The following is a 14321-nucleotide window of genomic DNA, read 5'->3' on the forward strand; positions in this document are numbered from 1 at the left end:
TCAGCCATTTGACCGGTTAACCTTCCCTTGCAAAAGACCCAAAAGCTATGCCTACCTTCCTCACTAGAAACCCCAATGTGATGGGGCCAGATGGTCATAAGTACCACAGCACCAGCACCACTGCAGAGAAAGCTCTACCAACTCCCACCCCTAGCAAGCTCTCCCCTCCCTACCCGCCAAATTGCAAGAAGGTACATGTGAGGCAGGGACGCGGGTGGTGCTGTGGGTTAAAACACAGAGCCTAGGGCTTGCCAATCAGAAGGTCGGCGGTTCGAATCCCTGCAACGGGGTGAGCTCCTGTTGCTCGGTCCCAGCTCCTGCCCACCTAGCAGTTCAAAAGCACGTCAAAGTGCAAGTAGATAAATAGGTACCGCTCCAGCGGGAAGGTAAATGGTGTTTCCGTGTGTTGTTCTGGTTTGCCAAAAGCGGCTTAGCCATGCTGGCCACATGACCCGGAAACTGTACGCCAGCTCCCTCAGCCAGTAACGCGAGATGAGCGCCGCAACCCCAGAGTCGGACACGACTGGATCTAATGGTCAGGGGTCCCTTTACCCTTACATGTGAGGGGAGACAGTTAATAGGTAGTATGCAACTACAGCTGAGCCAAAATACCGTTGGCATTTTGTTGAGAAATTAGCAGTGGTCGGCCCGTGAAGCCTGGGTTTGGGGGAGAGAACTTTAGAAAGCCGGATGACAGGAGATGGTGACTCCATTGTGAAATCATTATGATGCCCCTGGTTTCTTGCTTCTGTTTAAAACCTTACACACACCTTACATTCACTTGCTGCAAAGCACTTTCCCCATTCATGATACATGTGAAAATGGCTGCAAGGCTGACGCATCATTCATCATGGACAGAAGACTGGCACATGAAAGTTTTTCAGGCCTGGGCATTTAAGGCAATGCTCCCCCTTCTATGAGAGAAGGAAACACTTCTCATCTTCCACACGCATTGTAAAGTAAGCAACAGAGGGAACCTTATTTTATGAATCAGGGAGCTCCGAGGTAAGGTCAACTTTGCTGGAATCCTATGCAATGAGGTGTTAAGCATAATTATTAATCCAGACTTACAAATCCGGTAGCACAAAAACCGTAACAAGACAAAATCAACGCTCGGTCAGTTAATGAGATAGGGAGTAAACATTTCATACCTTTGCTATTGGAATAGTTTCCTTTAACATATTCAATGAGCTCATCAGCAATGGTGAATTGTCCAGCCACTCCTGGGATTTTTGTGTTAATTCAGCCATCAGTTTCAATGTTGCATTAGACTAAGAGAATTTAGGTGAGAGAACAAAAATATATATGGGCAAAGAAAAATGCATATCTAGTCAATCAAGTGAATAACAGTGCTATGATGCCTTGGTTTGCTCCCTGATTGAGAGCGTTCTCACACTGGTTAATAATAATTTCTTGCTATATTTACAAAACTTCTTCCCAACTAAGTCACATATTCTGAAGGCAAATTAACATTAGGAATTCCATATGTTCCTAAAACCAGTGGAGAAGCAACCTCCTAATTGGTATCTACTGCAAGTACCAAGTGTTTTCTAATCACCAAGAACTATTGATTTTATCGAGCGTGGCGTTACCTTCTCCATGATTGCTCTTGTTTCAGGGGTGTCTGGTGTATACAGAATCCTCCCAAACAGCATGGGCTTTAAGAAAGACCAGATTAAAGCCCCTGTAGGTGTTTTCACCAAGTCCAAAAAGATTGATGTGCAGAATGATGCTAGAAAAAGACAGAGTCGGTGTGAGAATTAGCACACATAACACAGATGCACAGTCCAGATACAGATATTGATGCTTGCCAGTTGATAGCAGATGCTAGAAGAATCCCTTGAAAACCCTGTCTTCACATCCTGATGTGATGCCTTTTGACAAAGCTAATCCTCCCCAAAGATCTCCCATTGCTGAACTCAGCTAACAAGGTTCTTATTGTTCTAGCAAAAACCTCTTCTGTTTAAGGTTAAATGGAGCTTTTGGAGCTCAGAGGAGCGAGTGTCAGTACAGATGGAAAAACAACTCCTCAAAATAAAAGCAGTGACCTTTCTGAATACTAAAGCCAAACTCATTGGGGACTTTAGATTTGGCAATGTATTAAAGCCACTTCAACTGCTGCCTGCATTGCTTCACTTTTCAGATAGAAACTTTTCTTGCACCAAGAAAACGCAAACCTTGCATTTCTTTGTAAAGTGTCTGCTGAAAGCTCAGCAATTCCAGCAGCAAAGTCAGTTTTTCCATTTTTGAAATAGGTCACCATAACTACATACAAACATGTATTGCAGAATTTGATCGCATTGAGACTGGAGTTCCCTTATGAACATATATGGTGCCGCCATACTGAGTCCATTCTGACTCGTATTGTCATTGGACCAATGGTCTGACTGGCGCCAGGTCTCAAGATTAGGTCTTTCCTGCCACCTGTAATCCTTTATAATTGGATTGAATCTGGTCTTTAGGGAAAGATACACCCTTGGCCAATCTGCCTTCCCCTGTTGTGGTCATCTTCCTGCTCAATTGATATAAAAGCACAGAATCTTACTCATATAAGTGCTTTTCTATCTCTAGAAATATGTCTTTTAATTACCCTTACTAATAAGCCATGAAGTTAGAATGAAAGCTGATCTTTAAGGTCCCAGATTTCTATTGTTTTGGTGAGACAGGTGGGAAGACAAAAGAAAGCTATTCTTGGACCATTTCCTATGCAACTTCAATAGTGCTCACAGAGGAGAGGATCTTATTGGATTAAGATTGTGTGTGTGTTTAGATTTCATTGACCTCTAACTAATTTATAAGGGAATAAGGTTGATCAGTGGTTGAAAGAGTGAAAGGGAAAAAGTTTAAAATATTTAGGACATCTTTATTTGCCTGTTTCTTCATCTCAAGAGATGTAAATGGCATAAATAGGCACATAAACATGACCATGATCTTGCAGAGGTTAGTGGGATTCTGACTTTTTGTGGACTTTTAAAAAACATATTGGACAACTCTGAAGAAATAAACATATACGGTTTTGCACATTCCTAATTGTGCTTATGTTCTCCTGAAAGCAATGAGTTGAAATCTTAATTCCCACTTAAGACTTGTTACAACTTGGTCCCGCCCAATAATTTTGTTGGGTTGTGCCCAGTAGGTTTTACAAGAGGCTTCAGATACCAATAGTATTAACAACTCACTGGTGTTCTGTGGGATGCCATATTTCTTCATAATATGTTGTATACGCTCATCTTCTACAGAAGAATGGTGAACATTCTGCTCTTCAAAATCCGGAAGCAGAGACTCAAAGAATAAAGGAGTGATTTCCTCATTGCAGAGAGCTTTCGAAATGATTTTAAATGCCCCTCTGTTCATTGTTAAGTTGCTTGCCTGAGACAATGCCTGTGGAAGCAAACAGAAGGCATTTTGATTGACAGAATAAATTTTGGCAAATGAGATAATGGTAACATTCAAATTTATATATGGCATAACATTTATGTGGCAACATATAACATTGGGAGCCAAAATGGGACTAGGATGGTTAGTGTTGTGTCTGGGTGTTATGCAGAGCCAGCCCAAGACTTTTCGGCACCTGAGATGAACCACGAAGTGGTACCCATGTCCCACTACCCCACCAGGGAACAAGGAGTGAGTGGGCAGGAGAAATTGTCCACCACATATCTTGGGAACTAGATCTCTTTCTTTTTTCCTACAGTAGTTGCAATTTGTTGCAGTAAACAGGCAGATGCTGTGATGGCAGCTGTCCACCATTCTCTATCTACCACAGTACCCTGGACACGACATCATTCTGGGACATTGTGAGAGTGAAATGGCGCTGTTAGGTTCTCAGTAGTTGCTCATGAGTAACCAGTCGAAGTCCGCTGCTTCTTTCAAGGTTTTTATTGTGCAAGCTATATACAGTGCAAAGCATCAAAATCACGTCCGTCTCATCCTTCCAGGACCGGTGCTAGGGCTTCTTGCGCCCTAGGCAAACTACCTTTGGTGCCCCCCGTCCGCCAAAGCCTGCTTTAGTGGGAGGTGGGGGTGTGGAGAGGCAGCAGTTTCTCCACTGTAGCAGAGAAGCTGCTGCTTGTCCGTCCCGCCGCCCACCCCCCACCAAAGCCTGCTTTAGTGGGAGGTGGGGGGGTGGAGAGGCAGCAGTTTCTCCGCTGTAGCAGAGAAGCTGCTGCTTGTCCGTCCCACCGCCCACCCCTCACCAAAGCCTGCTTTAGTGGGAGGTGGGGGGGTGGAGAGGCAGCAGTTTCTCCGCTGTAGCAGAGAAGCTGCTGCTCGCCCGCCCCGCCCCCCACCAAAGCCTGCTTTAGCGGAAGCCAGGGGTGGTGTAGGGGGCAAGCAGCACCTCTCCGCTACAGCGGAGAAGCTGCTGCTAGCCCGTCCTGCCCCCCTGCCCAGCACCCCCTCCATTTTGGCGCCCTAGCCAATTGCCTAGTTCGCCTAAATGGACGCGCCGGCCCTGCATCCTTCCTCAGAATCCGGGAATGCCCCCTTCCGGTTCTTGCCCCAGCATAAGAGGTGCGGGATGCGGAATCCTTCCATCCCTGCGCCTGGCTCCTCTGCGCAAGTGGGGAGACGGAAGGGGCGCAACACCCTCTGCTCCCTGGGGGTGCCTGGTCTCTCGGATCGTCCCAGAGCCCTGGTACGCACTTCCCTGGGCTTCCCCCTCCTCCCCACTCAAAGTCTCACTGCTGCTCCCGCTGGATGAAGAGGAATTGCTGAGGAGGGGTTGCGGGGGCTCTCTATACTCTGAAAGCCCTTGCACCACTCTGCGCTGGATTGGGGACAGTTCCCTGACAGGCAGCCACAATTTTTTAAAAATAGCCTTCCTTTGGGGATGGGCAGGAAATAGAAAAATCTCAGAATTTTATAGGAAAAGAAATTTCTACTTTCTATACCACCTTTCATTCAGAAAAATCTCAAGGTGTCTCACAATAAAACATCATTAGAATGCATTAAAATATAGTACAAACAGGTGGAAACCATGTTAAGTTGGTGCAAATATCCAGTGAAAGCCTGGCAGAATAGCTAAGTTTTCACCAGCCCTGAGAGCAAAGCACAGTTGGCACCTGTTCTATCTCACAGGGGAGATGGGGTCACAACAGAAAAGCCCCCCCCCAAGTCACAACAAGATGGGTATCATGGCTGTCTTCAGAGGTCTTCTAAAAGTTGGGTAGTTGTCTGTTTCCTTGACATCTGGTGGGAGGGTGTTCCACAGGGCAGGCGCCACCACCAAGAAGGCCCTCTGCCTGGTTCCCTGTAACCTCGCTTCTCGCAGGGAGGGAACCGCCAGAAGGCCCTCGGAGCTGGATTATGGGGGTGGAGACGCTCCTTCAGGTATACAGGACTGAGGCCGTTTAGGGCTTTAAAGGTCAGCACCAACACTTTGAATTGTGCTCGGAAACGTACTGGGAGCCAATGTAGATCTCTCAGGACCGGTGTTATATGGTCTCGGCGGCTGCACCCAGTCACCAGTCTAGCTGCCACCTTCTGGTGACAAATGGTTATGTATTTAAATACATAAATGGTTATGTATTTTTATTTAATTCATGTTAAAGCCACTTCCAAAAAAATATTATTGCCAGGTGGGGTAAATCTATTTTAAATAACTACCTAATCAATATAATGAATAAAATAACAACAACAGTAAAATCTTGCACATACTTTAGTGCTAAATACAGTCCAAAATGACCTGATATACAACTGTCCACCTTCATTATGGCTCCTACTGTTCTACCTTGAATTCTTTCCCCAAAATAGACCGTAAAACAACAAAAAGAGTTTTGTGGCACCTTAAAGACCAGTAAATTTATTGTGGCATAAGCTTTTGTGGACTACTGTAACTGCGTCAGATGCATAAAATGTATTCAGGGTAAAACACTGTTATGCATCTAAAGAAGTATGCTGTAGCACAAATCAAACCTTACGCTGTAATAAATCTGTTTGTCTTTAAGGTGCCACAAGGCTATTGTTTTGGCTGCAGCAAACTAACATGGTTTCCCTTTCTGGAAAACATATGATTTGCTATTTATACACATAATATATGTTTTGTTGATCTTTAGTTATGTTTGCTAACATTCCTGGAAACTCTACCAGTAACTCGTTTTCACAACAGTATTTACTATTTAGAAGGAATTTTTGTCTTTTGCCTATGGAAAAAGAAAACCAACCTTGGACAGTGGTACATTTCTTGACTGACGTAGTTTTTTAAGTGAATGAATTGCATCTAAGAGTGGACGGACATTTGATGCAACCTGTTCCTTGATGTGATCCAAATCCTTGAGAAGAGCTAACATTTTATTCAAAGAGGTTTGAAGTTCCATTGGGAAAAGCACCTAGAATAGACAAGAGAAAGGAATATCATAACCAGAACTAAGCATGTGAGGTGCAAAATCAAAACAGAGAACTTTTAGATCCTAATGATCCCAACGGGAGCATGGAGCACATGCTTTTAAACCTCTCCTGCTGAAACAAATAGGACTTAAAACTGCTTAACTTTGGCTGAATTGCGACTGTATACATTAGTAAAAAACAACGCTTTGAATGCATTATAAACATGCAACACGAGATGGCGCCAGAGAACAAATAAATTTTCTATGTGATTTTTACATAGCGTTTTTCTTTTGTTATAACTGTTTAATTTCTGACTTTTTTTTCCTGTGTGTAGATCCACCCCTAATATGTTAGCATTTCCTAGCTCTGTAAAATAATCAACACTGTCTCAGTGTTGAACTTGTATAATTCAGTATGGAGGAAAGTATTCAAAACAGGCATGATTTGCCTAGATCCTGCCTCAAACATCTTTCATTCTTTATGGATAAAGCATATTGATTGAACAACATATACCTGCAAGTAAAACACAGTTCCTACAGTGCTACATTGTTAAGGAAACCCACACCAGCCCTACAATGCAGACTTGATGCCCTTTCACTATGCATGGACCACCAAATAGATTATCAACACTGGCAAGGAGAAGATGAGGAAGTAGACACCAAAGTCCAGACACAGTATGCAATTTGTTCCGCTGCATTTGAAAAATCACTTTATTTCTTTTCGTTAGTCATGGGGTGGGGTAAGGGGGCAATAAGGCAAGACTGCTCTTCAGATCTTTGTGGGATTACAGAAAAGGTATCTAGAGGGCTGGTTAAGTATGTTAAACTGAACATGCATAGAAAATTTCCTGCAATGAGAAACCCTGATAAGACAATCAAACAGGTTCAACTGAATACTCTTTAAAACCCTCTTCAGAGTTTAACAGAAAGATCTGAAGAGCGGCCTGTACATCTAGGGACATGGGAAGTGGGGTGTGGGTGCCTGCCCCCTGGTTCCACTTACCGCAAGTTCAGGCAAATGACTGAACATGGCTGTTTTAACGTTTAGGTTTTGCCGAGAATGGCTTTTAGGCAACTTAAGACAAAAGACAGGGAGTGGCGTTTTTTATTATCCCAGTTGAAAAGAAGTTTTTTGAATATCAGATTTTATTTTTTTAGTTTTAAGCGAGGCAGTGCAATTTTGAAGATGTATTGTTTAAATGTGTTTTTGTAAAACAAGAGAGAAGGGGAAAGCTAACAGCTTTGGACAGTGAAATACATTTTTCAAAGCCATATTTGCTGTAGGCTGCTGTGAATTTTAACCTACCCCAACTGCAACTTATTGTTCCTATTAATAATTTCAAGGCCATTTAAGTCTTGCAAGACGACCATTTGCACTTTTCTGCAGAATATAATAGCATACACAATAGGGGGAGAGTCAAAATAACAGGAGCCTCTTGCCAGAAACCTGATCTTCTCCCCGTCATCCTAAATGCTGTCTCTTTGCTACTCCAAAATAAACCACCGGTATAACTTGAAAAAGAAACTGTGGGTGCTTGCATTGGCGTAGCCAGGAGAATGCCGGAGGGGCAGCTCCCCCCATCAAGTAACTAAATAAAGATACTGAAATATACTCGGAGTCAAGTGTGAATTTCATGCTCTTTATTCAGCTCACAGTAGCAAGGAAAATGAGTCTTTCCCCCAAAATGTCTGCTATATATACATTATTTACACAATGGGCCCCACGTGATTGGCTAATTCCGGGCTACTCCTGTAGACCAATCAGGTTGTGGATTCACTTCCTCCAGGAGCCTGATTGGCTGCTCTTGCAAGCCAATCAGGTCGCTGATTCACTTCCACCTGGAGCTGGATTGGGTGGCTACTGCGGACCAATCAGACTGCTGCATTCTGGATCCTATTGTTCTCGGACCAATCAGGCTGCTGCATTCTGGATCCTATTGTTCTAGGATTCAGCTCAGTACATAACAGATACCTAACTAGCTGACCAATTGTGTTACAGATAACTCGGTCCCCTCCCCCAACATAAAGCCTGTCCTCCCCTAAAATAAATCCTGCCTATGTCCATGGGTGCTTGGAGATCTTCTCAAAGGAATATGGCTTCTCTTTCTTTGATACTGCAGAGGAAGGCTGTATATGAGCAGCGCCTCTAGAGACACCAGGTGTCAGGGTTTAACATGAAGTTTCAGAGTTTATAGTTACAGGTAGGTAGCCGTGTTGGTCTGCCATAGTCGAAACAAAATAAAAAATAAAAAAAATCCTTCCAGTAGCACCTTAGAGACCAACTAAGTTTGTTCTTGGTATGAGCTTTTGTGTGCATGCACACTTCTTCAGATTTCAAAGTTTAGGTCTTTTTCTCACAGTCTTCATAATTATAATAAGGTTAATATTGATACCCCTCCCATCTGGTTTCCCCAACCACTCTGGGCACATGTAAAAACATAATAAAACGTTGAACATTAAAAACTTCCCAATACAGGGTTGCCTTCAGATGTCTTCTAAAAGCTGCACAGTTCTTTATCTCCTTGACATCTGATGGGAGGGCATTCCACAGGGAAGGCAGCACTGCCAAGAAGGCCCTCTGCCTCGTTCCCTGTAACTTCACTTCTCACAGGCAAAACTAAGATCTCTCTCCTCACCTGCCAGGAGCAACCCATTAGATCCCAGGATGCGAGCCTTGGAAAACCTGGTAACCTCTCATCACATTATCGCAGTGATAGAGAAAAACTGGCTTTTGGCTTCTAGTTCAGAGCTCTTGTTAGCATATAAAAATGTCCCTTTTGGAGTGCAGTCAATATAAATGTGGAATGAAATTCATATGGAATTTTTGATAAGCCTGAGATTTTGCAGGTCTGACTAGGGAAGCAGGGAGCAAAGGAAAGAGTGGTCTATTGGGCCAAGGAAGAGTAAAGTTACCAGATTTTTTTCAATGAATCCGGGGACACTTTTCAACTGCAATGGATTTTGTAAGGGGACTGATTTGTAAATCCGGGGACTGTCCCTGGGAAACGGGGACATCTGGTAACCTTAGGGAAGAGGGAATATTATACAATTGCTAAACATTTCCAAGTAGGTAATAACTCTTGAGTGCTTCAATGCAATTTGGAGTTGGAATCCGGTTAATCATTGCTTTATTGAATTCTACAAAATCATCTGTTAAAAAAATATTCTTCAATGGGCTGCATTTTTAAATATATTGTTTTGAGTGCTAGACCAGTTTGTGGGGGGGGGAGTGGGAAGAAGTATGGAGACCCTTCTAATACCTGGATTCAATTGCTGGAATAGCCAGGCCAGTCTGGGTGATGGGCCATTAAGAGAACAAAAGGAAAGAGGATTATATGCTAGATAGCAAATGGGTGGGGCTCCTCTACCCTTTTCTTTGAGAGTGGAGTTTTGAGGGCAGAATTTGCTATGATGTGACCTAGAGGACTTTTATATGCCTGTTGTCTTTGTCGATTGAGTTTTATAAAATTGATGCTTTTGAATTCTGGTGCTGGAGGAGACTCTTGAGAGTCCCATGGACTATCCATTCTGAAGGAAACCAGCCCTGAGTGCTCACTGGAAGGACTGATCCTGAAGCTGAGGCTCCAAGACTTTGGCCACCTCATGAGAAGAGAAGACTCCCTGGAAAAGACCCTGATGTTGGGAAAGATGGAGGGCACAAGTAGAAGGGGACGACAGAGGACGAGATGGTTGGACAGTGTTCTCGAAGTTACCAACATGAGTCTGACCAAACTGCAGGAGGCAATGGAAGATAGGAGTGCCTAGCATGCTCTGGTCCATGGAGTCACGAAGAGCAGGACACGACTAAATGACTAAGCAACAATGACCTAGAGGACAAAGCTGCATCTGAAAAGGTAGGGAGAAAGCCATGGCTGATTTCTGCTTGAATCCAAGGCTGTGGCCATGGGAGGAACAAGACCCTTTTGGGGTGCTAAGGCTGTGAAGCGCTCCATCATAGGCTCAGGTTGTATATATCTGTAAAGAAACTATATTTCCTAAAGACAACACAATCTCCACTGTACCTCCTTTTCAAAGGGGAACCCGAGCCCTGGCTAAGCGCCTGGAACCTCGCACCGCTCAGAGATTGGGGTGGACTGTGACAATATACACCACAGGAGCACAGCAACAGATTAGTATTTGTAATAGCAATATGAAAGCTTTGAGCAATGCATAATTAGAAGATAGGTTCCTTTCGGACTTCCGGCGGCGACGCCATTGCGGGAGGTCGTGGGCTGCCTCGGCTGCGAGGCGACCCAGTCCGTCCCGGGGGTTGGAGCCCCGCTACCGCAAAGCGGGGCTCCGGTGGGGTGCGGGAAGAGCGTCCCGCACCCTGGGCTCCCCGGCTGTGCCCATTGTGGCTCCGAACCCTTCCCTCGCTCCCCCTGTAAAGGGGGAGTGGGGGTGAAGGGACGACGGAGCCGGGCTATAGGGGACATGCCCCAACCGGGATGCAAATGCGGCGACAAATCCTGTGATGTGCGTCTAAGTTCTACCTGTCTTTAACGATCTGAAAGAACCCGGTGGTTGTGAGTATTTGATTGACTTTTTTTTCCTTGGAACGATCCGGGGGGAAGAGGAAAGGGAGCCTGCCTCCCTCCCTTCGGGAGAGAAAGAAAATAACCAGTTTAAGTGACTGCTGCTACAATAATGGATACAATGTGTTTGAAATTTGAAAACTGAGACTGCTGAGATTTCCCTTTGGGGATTGAGTGGGCAGAAAATATCTCCGTTTAAAGTTTTGGTCTTTACGCTCTGGCTTCAGAAAAATGGCGATGGAAAATTTGGACTGACGTGGGAAACAATTGAAACAAAGGAAGGAAGAGACAGGAACTGAAATTTGACACTCACCCTCTCCCCCAACATGCTGGACTTTATCTTTGAACTTGTTTTGAACTCTGGACTAACGGACGAAGAAATGCTTACTGTCTTGAGGCTGGAACTGCTTAATCGGAAATTGCAAGTCTTGAGTGGGATTATAAATTTAAAAAAATCTACTTTCCACAGAGGAGGCTTTTCAAAAGTTTTATACAATGGAAGGAATCCTTGGCAGAGAGTTGGAAGGGATGCTTGAAGGATGGGCTGAAATGGCTGGGCGACTCCGGGAAAAAGAACCGTTCTTTGGGGGTGGCAGACCCGGAACGGTAAATTTTGCAATATCCAGACCCCGAGGTGGGAGCTCGGGGGCAAGGGACATGGAATTAAGATATCTACAAGAAGAAGAAGTACGGTACAAAGAAGCGGAGGAGCCCAGAAAAGAGGTGATGTGTATCCTGAAGCTCGATGCAAGGTTTGTTGTGAATGCAGCCTGGATCTGTGGACATTTGGGAAAAGAAGATAACTGGAAGATTGGTTCCGGCGAAAGACAGAGAAAGACAATGGACAGAGGGGGTGTGGGGTGAAGTAATAAATGTAAAATTTAAATGGTCTGTTATGGTATCTGAAATCGGAGGGTGAAGGTTTGGTAATTGTAAGTTTATCCCGAATAAGTAAGGAGATATTGAGATTCTAAGTTAAAAGCAGCATGATAAAGGACAGAAGAAATAAGTTTAGATTTTATAAGAATATTTTGTTAAGATTTATGATAGAATATGATGGTTAAGATAATTGTGTTATCTTTAATTGAAGTTAAATCCTTTTTTTTTAGAGAAAAGCTGTTAAGAAAGTAAAATATGGATTTAAAACCGAAGGTGAAAAGGCAGGGGAAGTCAAACGTCAAGATTCGGAAATAGAAATTTTTCGTTAGGTATATAAGCAAGAAGAAGAATCCTGGCAATATTTGTATTTGTAGTTGTTTCATATTTGTAGGTGTGGGTTTGGGTGTGTATTGTGTTATGAAAATGCTAATAAATTCTTCATAAAAAAAGATAGGTTCCTTTCGGGTATTGTTTGCTGGTGTTTTCAGATTATGTTTGAGGTTATCATGCACAGGTGGGACCCCGTAAAGAACTGCATGTGGAAGGAAGATGGGACAATGGGTTGGTTGTATTTGTCTTCCTTTACCCTTTGCATGTTCAAACTTATCCATCCTGAAAGAAATCAGCCCTGAGTGCTCACTTGAAGGGCAGATCCTGAAGCTGAGGCTCCAGTACTTTGGCCACTTCAGGAGAAGAGAAGACTCCCTGGAAAAGACCCTGATGTTGGGAAAGATGGAGGGCACAAGGAGAAGGGGACGACAAAGGATGAGATGGTTGGACAGTGTTCTCGAAGCGACTGGCATGAGTTTGGCCAAACTGCGGGAGGCAGTGAAAGATAGGCGTGCCTGGCGTGCTCTGGTCCATGGGGTCACGAAGAGTCGGACACGACTGAACGACTAAACAACAAAAACCCTTTGCACTGCTAGATATTTTCACTGGTAGGTGAACTGGGCTCAGAAAAAGCTCGCCCTGAATCTCATCACAGCTACAACTATGATTATTTTTATAATGGTGGGAGAGCCCAGGCTCGCGTCATTCCTGAAACAATCATTAATGAGAGGGAATTAAGCTTGGAGTCAGCTGTCAGCAGCACACCATGACCCAGGAAAACTGTCTGCGGAAACGGACAAACACCGGCTCCCTCGGCCTGTAAAGTGAGATGAGCGCCGCAACCCCAGAGACGTTCGCGACCGGACTTAATTGTCAGGAGTCCCTTTACCTTTACCTTATGCCAACAAAGGCTATGGCCATTTAAAGCCTATATCATTTTATGAGTATCAATTGCTCACAGATATGACACCATTACTGCACACAATCCAAGTTGCTGGATTTCCTGAACTTCCTTCCTATTGTGTACAAAGCAACAAAAGAAGCAGAAGACTTGTAAAGATACAAACAAGCCTGGAAAATTGAGGGAGATATTTTTTTAAGATTCGAACGCAACACAAACCTTGTACACGAAACTGTAGACATCCAGGTAATGCAGTAGCGTGACCCCTAAAACGTAAGACTTGTGGACTCTTTCTGTGAGTGGCAGGTTGCAGAATTGCTTTGCTACGACTCCCAGCTCAGCACCAGCTGCATTTTTATCGCAGAACTCCTGCTGGAGTATCCAGAAAATCAGCTGTATTGGCACAGAGGAAAAGCAAGTTTGTAAATAGTGAGCTCTCTCTAATGAGGATGAATTAAGCATCTCTCTCTTTTCGGCCATCACCAGCGCCATCTAGCACAGTAGAGGAGGCGGCAACATACAATTCTTCACACAACAAATTGGGAGTTTCCTTAACCTCTTGCATGCAAGAACACAAGCTAAAAGATTCAGTTTCTTTGGACTATTAATATTAATGACTTGTTTTGCATCTTAAGCCCAAGAAAGTGTTGCTGAAGGACTCCTGCATTGCAGGGGGTTGGACTGGATGACCCCTGGGGTCTTTTCCAACTCTACAATTGTATGATTCTATGACTCTAGCCCAGGGGTCAGCAAACTTTTTCAGCAGGGGGCCAGTCCACTGTCCCTCAGACCTTGTGGGGGGGCCGGACTATATTTTGAAAAAATCTATGAACGAATTCCTATAACCTTCAAATAATCCAGAGATGCATTTTAAATAAAAACACAATATACTCATGTAAAAACACCAGACAGGCCCCACAAATAACCCAGAGATGCATTTTAAATAAAAACACACATTCTACTCATGTAAAAACACCAGGCAGGCCCCACAAATAACCCAGAGATGCATTTTAAATAAAAACACACATTCTACTCATGTAAAAACACCAGGCAGGCCCCACAAATAACCCAGAGATGCATTTTAAATAAAAACACACATTCTACTCATGTAAAAACACCAGGCAGGCCCCACAAATAACCCAGAGATGCATTTTAAATAAAAGGACACATTCTACTTATGTAAAAACACACTGATTACCGGACCGTCCATGGGCCAGATTTAGAAGGCGATTGGGCCGCATCCGGCCCCCGGGCCTTAGTTTGGGGGTCCCTGCTCTACTAGCCTATGTGACTGAACCCATCACAACTCTCTGTCCAACAATTCTCAGGGCTGGAGACAAATATTAGTTT

General features: G+C 44.0%; 1 protein-coding gene across 1 annotated transcript in view; it reads right to left on the minus strand.

Moving 5' to 3' along the window:
- The window catches only part of ABCA12 (ATP binding cassette subfamily A member 12), a 140206-nt gene that overhangs the window by 71538 nt on the left and 54347 nt on the right, over nt 1–14321 (minus strand). The window contains exons 16-20 of the mRNA XM_033153541.1: nt 13191–13364; nt 6165–6329; nt 3180–3381; nt 1593–1732; nt 1152–1271 (exon numbers count right to left, since the gene is read on the minus strand). Coding sequence (XP_033009432.1) covers nt 1152–1271; nt 1593–1732; nt 3180–3381; nt 6165–6329; nt 13191–13364 — 801 coding nt within the window. The remainder of the gene's footprint in view (nt 1–1151; nt 1272–1592; nt 1733–3179; nt 3382–6164; nt 6330–13190; nt 13365–14321) is intronic.

This window comes from Lacerta agilis, chromosome 1 (genome assembly GCF_009819535.1).
Source record: "Lacerta agilis isolate rLacAgi1 chromosome 1, rLacAgi1.pri, whole genome shotgun sequence".
Classification (NCBI taxonomy): Eukaryota; Metazoa; Chordata; class Lepidosauria; order Squamata; family Lacertidae; genus Lacerta; species Lacerta agilis.